The 11891-nt window shown below is 34.5% G+C and overlaps 1 protein-coding gene across 1 annotated transcript; it reads left to right on the top strand.

Annotated features, from left to right (window-relative positions):
• The first annotated feature begins 634 nt into the window (after positions 1-634).
• Positions 635-3602, top strand: LOC102806501 (BMP-binding endothelial regulator protein-like). Its single transcript, XM_006822546.2, has 6 exons — positions 635-768; positions 1187-1265; positions 1496-1606; positions 1981-2366; positions 2737-3020; positions 3406-3602. Exons 1-6 carry the CDS (start codon positions 703-705, stop codon positions 3419-3421), a joined length of 942 nt encoding a protein of 313 aa, XP_006822609.1. The 5' UTR covers positions 635-702; the 3' UTR covers positions 3422-3602.
• The last annotated feature ends 8289 nt before the right edge of the window (positions 3603-11891 follow it).

The following is an 11891-nucleotide window of genomic DNA, read 5'->3' as shown; positions in this document are numbered from 1 at the left end:
CTAATCACGAAAAAAAATTATATCTATGTGATCTTCCAATTCTTTGTTCAGTTACAAGCGGCTCTAATGACGCGTTTTTGAATGGACAAATATGAACATCAGCTCTACATTAATTATCATTGCCAATAAACGAACATTTTTATTTTAAATTTCACAACAATATTGCGTTTAACAATAATTGATGCCGATACTTGTGTTCCACTGATCACTTGCCCAGTAGATCAAAATACTTGGTGTATTAATACCGGTGTAGGTGAAAATTCAATTCATGATAGTAGTAACACAATGCACCGGTGAACGAGTATCGAGAGTCGATCTTTGGGTAAGGTCTTACTCAATCTCGTCAGAATTAGACACTAAAACAAAAATCAGTTCGGGCAATTTGTTTATGGGAATATAGATTAGTTTGCCCACTGAGATGGCGGCTGTAGATAGGGTGCTACATTGAGCTATATTCTCTTACGTCATACATTTTTGACAGTTTTGTTTGAAAGGGTTACCAACAAAACAAACTATTGTTACAAATGTGCCCATACCCGATCCGGTTAGCATCATGTAGCATATGGTATTAAAACGACTACAGTATGACACATAATTATGCAAATAAAATGTCTTTATAAGCGATGTTTGGCGATCGAAAGCATCATTTGGGAACATTGATTTGAACGTTCTACGAAGAGTGCAATTGGTACATCATCGACTATGTTACGTTTCGTATTGCTCTTTTTATTGGCGAGTCTTACTCTGGTCGCTGCTGGGCTAACCGAGGTAAGTTAACAACTAAGGCTAGAACGATAGCACAATCGTTCGACCGTCTTTAATTTACCGAAACAAATTCTGTACACTTTAAATTACCGGCATTTTTGTGAACATATTGAAATATTTAACTACCATTTTACGGATCAGTTACATAACGCTGATACAAGGGCGATTGTACGTGTGATGTGAAGTAAAACTCGGCAACATTAATGCATCTTTTTACTTGGGAAGAAGGTGAAGGTGTGTAGTCGATCGGATATAACGGTGTTTGGTAACTTAAGTATGATAATGTACTTCTGTCTGTTTCTAGTATATATACTAAAAATGGGCTCTTTAGAGAGCATGTTTTCACTGAGTTCATAAGTTGGGTTTACCACTGACAGTATTGGGGAAAAACATTTCTATTTTTGTTTTTGTTTTGCTACAGCGACAGACGGCTGACGAGCTTGATATTAGTATGCTCGAGACGGAGCTGGCATTAGCACAAGGCACTTACACTTCACTATGTACGTTCAGTCAGTTTTCATCGTTAAATTAGTTATTATGTAGTGTCCTGAACAAAAAATATAAAATATCTGAGTTTCCATTTCATCATGTGCACGCGTCGAACTTTTCCTTTGTGACATATAACGCTTTCAGTTTCTCATGTACGAAGGTATATGTTGTATAGGAAGTGTTATTATTCGTATTTGTAATGGCGTACTACCACTAAAGTAAAACTATATATTACCTCTAGATGGCTCGTGTTATAATATGTGTGGTGGCCAAAGTAATGGGAATTGTTATTGCTGTCCAAGATGCGTAAAATACTACGTATGTTGCGATGATTATTGGACGTATTGCCCCCGTAAGTACTGATTCTATTATTTCAGTGAGTTAACAATAGATAGGACTTTACCAGGCGCTTCGAAGATCAATAGATCAGTTTATATATTATAAATTTAGATATGCTCCGATTTACTTTTTTAATCTATTTGTAATATTCTTGTGTAAAACAGTTATTTTACGGGTAGATTTTATTGTGTCTCATTATGAAACCAATCTTCACAATTTGTATTGGTTCACTTCTTCGTATTCCTATCGCGTGTGTTCTCTCTTTCCCCAAAAAATTATATTTACTATGCTGCCTTGAGTTTATGTGACATATCTTGTATATATATGTACACTGGGATGATATAGATAGATATATTAATATATGTTCAAATTCGTATCTGTGAATAGCAACAACTGAGCCACCAACAACTGAGCCTCCGACAACTAAGCCACCAACAACTGAGCCTCCGACAACTAAGCCACCAACAACTGAGCCTCCGACAACTAAGCCACCAACAACTGAGCCCCCGACAACTGAGCCTCCGACAACTAAGCCACCAGTTGTATCAGGCGATCCACACATGAGAACATTCGATGGTCGTCCATACACGTTTATGGGCTTGTGTTGGTATACTCTGTTTAAAGACTGCACCCCAAAACATGCGTTTGAAGTCACTGCTAAATTTGGGCCGAGAGCTGATAGCACTCCTGAAAACATAAGAACCAGAACGGTTGCCATTAACATCACTGTTGGAGGGGAATCTGCATATATTGATGGTCTAGACGTTATAACGGTGAGTTTAAACCTGACATTGCTATTTTGTCAAATTAATAATGGAACACTAAATGGATCGGCATTTAATAATCGATTTTTGGTATTGCACTTGTTGCTAGTATATTTTCCTTTACTCACTGCACCTACAAATAAGGGTCATAATAATAAAATTCAAAGTTCACTTCAATTAGCAAATAACTCACTGACGTAATTTTCTTTGAAATACTCATTACAACCGAAATAGTCAAATCACTAGACATTGCGATATATTCGATAAGACAACATTCAGTCTGTCAAGTATGTTAAAAGAATTTGTTCATGCGTTTATATAACGAGTATTATGTTTAATTAAATACAATTTGTTAAACCCGTTAATTTTTATTCCATAGAATATTGCAGGAAGTGCGACTGCAAAAAGGGAAATACAGATCCAACAGGATGGGAATATGTTTCTAGCGAGCTTCACATCGAAGCAAACAACGTTCACTATAAAATGGACCCTTAAGAAACACGTCGTAGATACCTCTATTATCGGTACTGATTACGAGGGTAAACTATGCGGTATGTTGGGTAATGCTGATGGAAATGTCCACAATGACTTTAGAAAACCTGATGGCACCCCCGCACATACCGTTGACGAGTTTGGCTATAGCTGGAAAGTTGAAGGAAAAGAGTAAGTGCAGTTTTGTTTTAAATTGTTTTATGGCACTTTCATCGAGGTGCGATAGTCTTAGATATTAAAATTGGCGTAGAATGTAATTGCAAATTCGACATTACGCGTAAACAAAGTATTTCACAGTCCTGAAAAATAGACAAATGAATACATTTATGTTTTCCTTTGAAACATTCCATTTCGTAGACAAATCAGACAAATTAATTAGCAAGCATGACTGAAAATGACACTCTGAAATACACTTACATCTGACCTCGCACTCTCTGTTGTTTCATCTATTATTAATGTGACACTGTATACAAATAATTATACACATTTAAAACAACGACTGCAGTAACGTTTCACATTCGACTCTAAATAATGTGTATTGTCTTGTTTTTTGTAGATGTGACTTCATGTAGAGAAGTGGTCAGCCGATGGAAACAACGATTATTCAAGCATGTAAACATAACCATACGCTGGATTTACTTTAGCCACTAAGCCACTTAAACTTTGTATATGTAGCCTGCAGCACGTGTGACGTATACGCCACGTACGCTTTGGTTTGGAACTTGAAATCAATAAATGACATCTTAAAATGCACCATTGGAGGTCGTTGTAATTCTGTTATGTATGAAGTTACAACTTAATCAAAATCAGCAGCATTACTTTCGTCAAACAAAAAATATGTATCATCAACGTCCATCATAATAGACGTTAGATTCAGAGGCGACAGCACGACATTTTGCATAGGGGGAGCGAGATCTGCTCACCAACCTAGGGCCGAAGACGCAAACTTACTAGGGGGTCCGGGGGCATGCTCCTCCTTAAAAATTATGAAATCTAGACCCTCTGAAACGCTATTGTTGAGGGAAAAATTTTGCTGACACAAAAGGTTTCACCTTGATTTTGGAGAGGTGACGCCCCCCAACATATTTTTCGAGGGGCGACAGTCCCCTTTGCCCCCCTGTGCCGCCGCTGAGATTGATTGATTGATTGATTAATTGAATACTTTATTGGATGATGGCACCAAACCTGGCTAGAGTAACCCCATGCCTTGTCAGGACATTTGTATTCCCTGTAATTCCAGCTTATTCATCTACTCCTCAATGTCAGAAAACAACTCGACTTATGCATGATGGATTTGCTCTTCCCGATCCTTCACAATTTAGCACATTTGCTCACCAATTCAATTTGGTAACATTTGACTCATCAGATTCAACTTGACATTAAATAGCCACATCAACCACTTTAGAGACTGAGATATGCTAATTCCGTTTTTAGGAATTATATCGATAAAACGATGAGATTACACCGTTCCTGTAGAATGCGCCCTCTATTGACAAAGCGTGAATTGGTGACATGAGAGACGTTCAAAACATCAATATCGTTTTGATCTGTAGTCGTCCATGAATGAAGATTATGATTTTGCAAAACTTTAGATGATAAACGACTATGAAAACAGACTCAGTTGTCGATTGAAACGACACTGTCTTCATCCTTATACGTAATGATCACGTCACAGAAGCGTTCTGTCATCAGAAACCGGGATTTATAAGAATTTTAGTTTTCTTTCTATCACTACCAGCCATAATACTTGGTTTCACATGACTGAGTATAACTTAATAGACACAATAAATTCATTTCACTTGAGTTGAATTGCCTTGCCCATCCCTGCTGTGATACGAATTGATTCAAAATGAATGTGACTATTTATCGCAATCAGCAAGTCGAGTAAAATCATTTGCATAGTCCAAACTAAAGTTGTCAACAAATAAATGACTATATTTATTAAGTTGCTGCCTCAATATGTCATCGTCACGTGATGGGCTAAAATAAACCGGACGTTTACTTCATGTGCTACATCTCTAATTCATGGTAACTGAGACTGTTTCGTTGTGTGTATGGGATATATTATGTGACAATTAGTAGTTATAAGTTGCACATATTGTTATTCATATACCTTAGATTCAAGACTCCCGAACTATACAGAAACGTAAATAGGTCAAAAACAATATGTCAAATTAGTTTTTAGTTATTAACCATGTTCTTATTTTCAATCTAAACTAACAAGCAGTTTATAATCGGGATTTATTATAATCACCAAACGACTACATGTCTCAGTTTTCAAATTCAGCACCCACGAATTATTAAAAATAAAATGTTCTCTATTTTGTCTTCCAAATAACATATTGATGTTACATTCTGTCAACATTTTACAAATATATCGTGGCAGCAAAATAATGGCAATTTGAGATGAAAGAGCGCCATCGTGTGTTTACATACATTCCAATACTAGACGATTCGAAGATACAAATATATTAGTATAGATATAAGATATATACGAGTATATTGAGAGTATGTAAAACGCGGTTATCATGAAGTAACTGCGATTTAGTATTCATACCACTATAAAAGAGAATATAGAAGTTTATATTTGAAGAGGTAAGAAAAAGAAAATATAGGGGTATGCTTCCTTAAACAACAATTTCATTATATTCTCCAATAAATAAAAAAAAAATGCGAATCAAAATTATCTACAAAATATCCTGCATTGCAAGAATGTGAGTTATTGTGCATAATATCTGAGAAGAATTGACAGTTAATATAATATATTGATTAAAGCGCCCGCTAGAGACACATCGTGCTTTTAAAAATATCTTGATCTGCGCGATTTTACTTGCTGGTCATGTTGGCGGTGAATCACAAATTCGACATTACACGTTAACGAAGTAATTCGCAGTCCTGAATAATAGACCACTAGTTGGAATGATAATTAGGAAGTAGTCTCAAGGTATTTGGAGGTCATATTCCAAGTTCGATAATTGTCATCACACTTATGCTGTCAAGTAAATTGCATTTTGATACATTCACGCAACGTGTTTTTATGAATACACAAACAAATAGTATTGAATAGTTCGTGTTTAGGATATTGATATAAGATACGGCGTAATGATTACACCTCATTAAGGTCGCCGAATGACTTCTCGTTACATATATAGACTCTGTAAGAACATAACGAAAAATAGCTTAATTTTTTCACGAAAGATTCTAAGGTAATAGATATTGTTGGCAACTATGATTGACGAAAAACTGTCAGTGTAAATCAAATAAAACAGTGTTTTTATATTCAACGAGATGCACGAACATTGTGTGGGTTATTTGTGATAACCGTAGTTAATTTTTATTTGGCTGAAGAATGATTCTGAAACTTTGCCACTGCCGACCAGAAGTCATAGGAAATAACAATTAACTAGACGATAACAGGTGGTGTGTAACTTAACCGTACATGGTTCTAGAAATTGAACATATTTGCATGGGCTCCGAGCACATGTAATAATCAAAGTACCTGCATGGTGTATCAAGAAGCCGCAAAACGTGATGTCATCCCTGGTTCGATTTACTTTGCTTTTGTATTCGTACCATGTATTGCAGTGTATTCGATCTCATCAATCTATCTGTTCTGTTCGCACTAATGGAGTGTTGTCGATTCTACCCTGCTGCTATAATGCAGTACGCTGCTGTATCTAAACGTAATTAACCATTGACATACTCAACAGCAACAGTACGCAATAATCAAGTATTGCGTAATTAACCCAGCGAACTAAACATATTGAACTTATATTGAAGTGGAGAGAAAGGCATCATGTCAGCCAACAAATAACTACATCTGTCTTGATTTGATAAGTGTCTCCCTTATTATTTTCCAATATAAACAATTAATATTACAGATTTACTGGTATGAATTTTAAGGTGAACCCTTATGATGTTTAAACGAAAAACGTACGTGATGTTCCTTGCCAGTAATTCAGACATGACATTATTATTCAACATAGACATACAACATAAAATAGTATTTATATTTATATCTATGAATATTCCACAATTTATTGCGTAGTAAGGTGTTCTGTACAATACATTACGAGAACTGACATTATTATGATATTTGGCTATTTTGTTCTCTCCTGATTAATCTGTGCATATCTATAGTAATAAACCCATAAAGTAATGTCAGTTGTAAACATGATTATAAATCAATGCATGACCACGTCTACTTATATTTTCACATCTGTAAACTCACTCACATATTCATATGTACATCATGGCTGTTTCATTTTTTGCTGAGAACTCTATATTTTAAATTCATATTTTGTTTCAGTTGTCTGTGATTTTGTTTCAAGAAATATGATATTAGAATTAAAGTAGCGAGAAGAGAAGTACATTTTTTTTATTATTATTATTTGAAAACTTCTTCACCACGGCCAAATAATTACATAAGGTTTTGTATTTTGTGTATTACGTGACAATTATGTAAACAGTTGACGGCTTTTCAAATAATCATTGCATGACAGTTTTAAATGAGACAACATGACAAATGAAAATGATTTTAAAACGAAAATGTATTTGAAATTGAAAACAAAAAATGAAATTTAAAATTTAAAAACGAAAATAAATTGTATAATGAAATTGAATTTAATAAATGAAAATGAATTTTAAAGCAAAAATGAATTTGAGATAAAAATATATTTTAAAACGAAAAAACGGAATCGTACTAGAATTTTTTTAAAAGGCGCAAGCCAACTCGGTTACCATAGAACAGACAATCAACTTTTACATTGATATAAAAAAACATCAGTGCATATATTAAACCGCAAATATTCTTCTGAAAACCTGAATTTCCATTAATATGATTTACTTTGAGGCTTTACTTCTACGAGTTGTCCTACTTTACATTTACTCTGTTCTTTTGTTGCAATTATAAAGAATTTATTTTTTAACTGAAGAGTTCAGGACAGAGTCTAGACTAATCAGTCAATGCTTAAGCATACAAACCGTGAACACCGCTGAGTGAGCAGCTTTCCCTATGAAGCGGTAACTTCGATTAGTGTCAAAAAATAAAGACAGTTAAATTGATCATATTCTCCATCGTTATTCAAGAAGGAATCAATTGAGTGCCATACACACACAATATAGAGTGGAGTTACTAAAGTATGGACATTCCTTTGAAGGAAACAATTTCAGTCTTAAGTTAGTAGTATTAATCAGTTGAACCTCACATATTTACAATGTTATACATAAAAAAATAGTTTGGCCACACGACTTGAATTGCCATCAATTTAAAAAGGAAAATTTGCATATCGCATTAACATAAGCATTTATGAATTTCTTCGTCGTTAATATTATTGGTGATAATAAAACACAAGTTTGAAACACCGGCCAAGTTTAATTTATTCTGTTGTCGTCTCAGGGAAACCGTGCGATGCAGACGATGACGTCTAGCTCGCCGTTCTGTTTCAATCGATATGAAGAAATACCGCCAGAGTGACTGCCGTTGATGTCCTGCTTTGACTTTGGCCATTACACGTCTCAAAGCAAGTAGGTGTGTACTAAATACCATGTGTCCAACTATCACAGTGAGTTCTTGAATATTGGATCCCGAATATTGTCGACAGATTGTATTCAATTTAATGTGTTTATGTTATAACAAAATATGGCATGTGGTATATCGGCGACTTTATTACCAATTGTTATGAAAATACATCCTAACATGGTCAATGCCAAGCATGTGTAAATGTATACATGTTCCCATTCTTCTAATTTGAGTGAACACAACGACGTGCTGTTGTCATGGTGACATTCAAAAGTGCGTTGCCACTGGACATATACGTATGTGTTTGTTTTCACATACAATTATGCTAATCAAATAACCCAGAATTTCCCCTATAAATTCCAACCAACCCCTACATGTTGTTATTGAACACGATTTGATTACGCAATTTAGTGTTGAACATAAAGCTAAGTATTATAAGTTTAAGGTCACAAATTTACAAACGATAATTACATATATGATTTTAGATAATAATCAAACTGGCTGAAAAGAGGAGGGTAACTGTTATAATAACTCAAACATATAAAATGACGACCGGTTGTGTTTACCGTATTTGATGTAAAGTAGAAATAATTATGTTCAATTAAAAGCCAAAGAATCCAAACAACAGACACAGACAATTATGAAGGAAACAATATATGAACATGTAGCCATGCAATCAAAAAGTGATATCAAGTGTTTTGCAAATATTGAGTAAATTCTGAAATACGTGTAGAATCCGGCATGTACCCAATCAACTGATCCATTCCCAAATGTGTGTAGCGTATTCGCTGTGTGCGTGCATATGTGTGCTTGTATTCCCTATTAACTCGTGATATCTACCAAACGAACTGGACATTCAAACTTAAATACCTAAATAGTACCAGTGGAAAACACGATGTCGCCTACATACAACATACATTCAGCTAATAGTACCAAATGTAAACTACGTTAGTTAGTAGATGAAAATATATATACTATATATATTGAGTGTTCCTTAGACGACTATACAGTACTTTACTATTAAATGATCTGCAACTATTATATTCTGTTATGTTATAGTCTTGTTTTACTATATGCAAGTATTCTTTTTTAGACGTGTTTAAATGTTAATTATATATCCAAAAGTAAATAGGATAAAAACCATTGCTAACGATAATAAAATGTGAACCTTCTATCTCTGCACTGTGATATTGAATACACTATAGGAATGTATGTGAAGGATGAGAGGTTATTGAGCGTATTTTCTTGTATTTCGCCACAAACATTATGGTCTCATAGAATCAATATATATCAAACCACGATCATAACATATTAAAGTCCATTGGATTTTTATGAGAAGCGATATTGTAATTCTGGGAGATTTACTTAGATGAGGAAATACATTTGATTAAATTTCAATAAATAATCGTATGGGTCGTGTCAAATGTGCAGATAGTAAAAATGTATGAGTTCTCCATAATTTCTTTATATTTGTCACTCTAAAGTTTCAAATATCTAGGAGCCATGGCTATCGCAATTACATCTGACATTTGACGTCTGTTTGTGGCTATATTTCGTTTATCCTAATAATTATATTTTTCGTATATATGGATAAGTTCATTATGTCTCAAGGTGATTGCAATAAAATGTTCAAATCATTCACCCCTACGTCAATGCCAAGGTAATAAACACAGTTCATCAACTAAACGTCGTTATACTCATCAACAGCTTTTTGATTTAGTAGCTCGTGTTTCACTAAATTCAATACCGGGAATAATTAGTCTAAGCTCTATTTGAACATTTGATGTCCATGTTCACATGGTGTATTAACTGTGTGACTTTGTTGTGTGCGTTTAAATATTGATGTGAATATTTTCAGAAACTATACAAAACATTAACAGAACACGTAACAGAATAGTTCTAAATAACATTTTATTTTCTTCAACTGAATATGTCCATAACCGATACATGGAGCATGAAATATCCACAATTGGAATGCTTTTATTGCTCTTCGATACATTTACGTTTTTTTATTTATCACTTGTATTGGAAATTTTTTCAAAATGCTGTCTCCCGTGTGCTTCAAATTACAGATCTTTCCTCCTCAAATTGTATTTAAAATTTAATTCTTGTCACTTAATTTGTGCCCAAAATCCTGTGAATTGTGAATATTGTTACATTTCCGATTACAATAGACTGAACATCATACGAGTGTACATCGCTTGTTAGAGAGTGAATAAGAGAAGTGCGTTTGCATAACTATTCACGAGATGATAAAACTGCCGTCAGCATATATAAATGTCACTACTACATGAGATTAGAGAACATTTGTTTTTTAAACTCACAGTTACAACTTAACAATTGTCTTGTACTAGTGATATTTACATAAAACATGTTATCAGTTGGCAATGCTTGACTATCCCAGAGGATTGCCAAGGTTTTTATATATTATCGCTGCAAACCAAATTCACTCTATGCATTTTTTGAAGTTGCAGATCTTGCCAATGGTCGTTCGAGGAAATTCGACCTTGTAAACATAATATGTTTTGGAGAAAAACTTAAACAGGCAAAAAAAGCATATTTGTGAAATCTTTTCATAGCAATTAAATACTATGTGCCACATTGTTTCCACAAGTCTGTACACACTATATAACTTTATCTCAACGAAATATTGAGCTATGATGAAACCTATTTACCATTTAAACCAATGATGCATACTTTCTTGAATGTTTGTGTGTGGGGTCAAAAAAAGTAGTACTATGACTATAATTATTTTCTGTGTACACAAGTGCATAAATGGAGCCTCGGAAATCTGACAATAGGCTTAATGGAAGCTAACTACCTTGCGAATTCGCATATTCAGTAACTTTACAATTATCTCAGGGTTGCATCAGTGTTTATTATCTGATCTCCAAATGCGGGAAGCGGCTATTTGGTAGAAACAGAAATACTTCCAAAGTAGCAATAATCAAATAACACTCGCCCACTAACACAGCATCAAGTCAATGGTTGTGATGGTCGCTGTCGTACGCTTCAAACCCTTCAAACGTGTTCCAACACAGAAAATAGGTTAATATTTGCGCGATCGTGGTTGTGGTTCAATGTGTCAACAATATATTTTATTCAGTTTGTGTGAAATTTAGCTTCCCTTCTTGACTTGCAAGATTTGCCGACAGTTAACAAGCCTCCGTGTTTAGTAGACTCATTGCGTTTATATATTAGTGAACTTACGCTCACTCGATCACGGACCACATAATAATCATATTATACCGCATTTCTGGCTTGTTGCACTATAATATTAGGAAAACAATTTGTCAAAGGAAGGAAATACTACCAGAACAATTCCCTATCGGTGTACTTGCATAATCGTGAACCTCAAATTTCCGAAATACTAATTTGTAAAAGCTTTACGATCCATTTGACATGGAGAGATTATGTCGCTTTCAGTGCGATTCGATCATTCAATTTCCTTGTTAATCAACAATATAAAGTTTAGTTGCGCCGTGCATTACCTTGGTCTCAGTTGTAAGGTGTGTGTTACA

Source organism: Saccoglossus kowalevskii, chromosome 1 (genome assembly GCF_978046115.1).
Source record: "Saccoglossus kowalevskii chromosome 1, keSacKowa6.1, whole genome shotgun sequence".
NCBI lineage: Eukaryota > Metazoa > Hemichordata > Enteropneusta > Harrimaniidae > Saccoglossus > Saccoglossus kowalevskii.
This window is presented reverse-complemented; position numbering and strand designations above follow the sequence as displayed.

Bases quoted from the DNA above. Each gene is read 5' to 3' on its own strand.
- LOC102806501 (XM_006822546.2), top strand. From the start codon at position 703: ATGTTACGTTTCGTATTGCTCTTTTTATTGGCGAGTCTTACTCTGGTC. The intron at 1,266-1,495 runs GTACGTTCAGTC...TATTACCTCTAG, and splicing joins AGGCACTTACACTTCACTAT to ATGGCTCGTGTTATAATATG. The intron at 1,607-1,980 runs GTAAGTACTGAT...ATCTGTGAATAG, and splicing joins TTATTGGACGTATTGCCCCC to CAACAACTGAGCCACCAACA.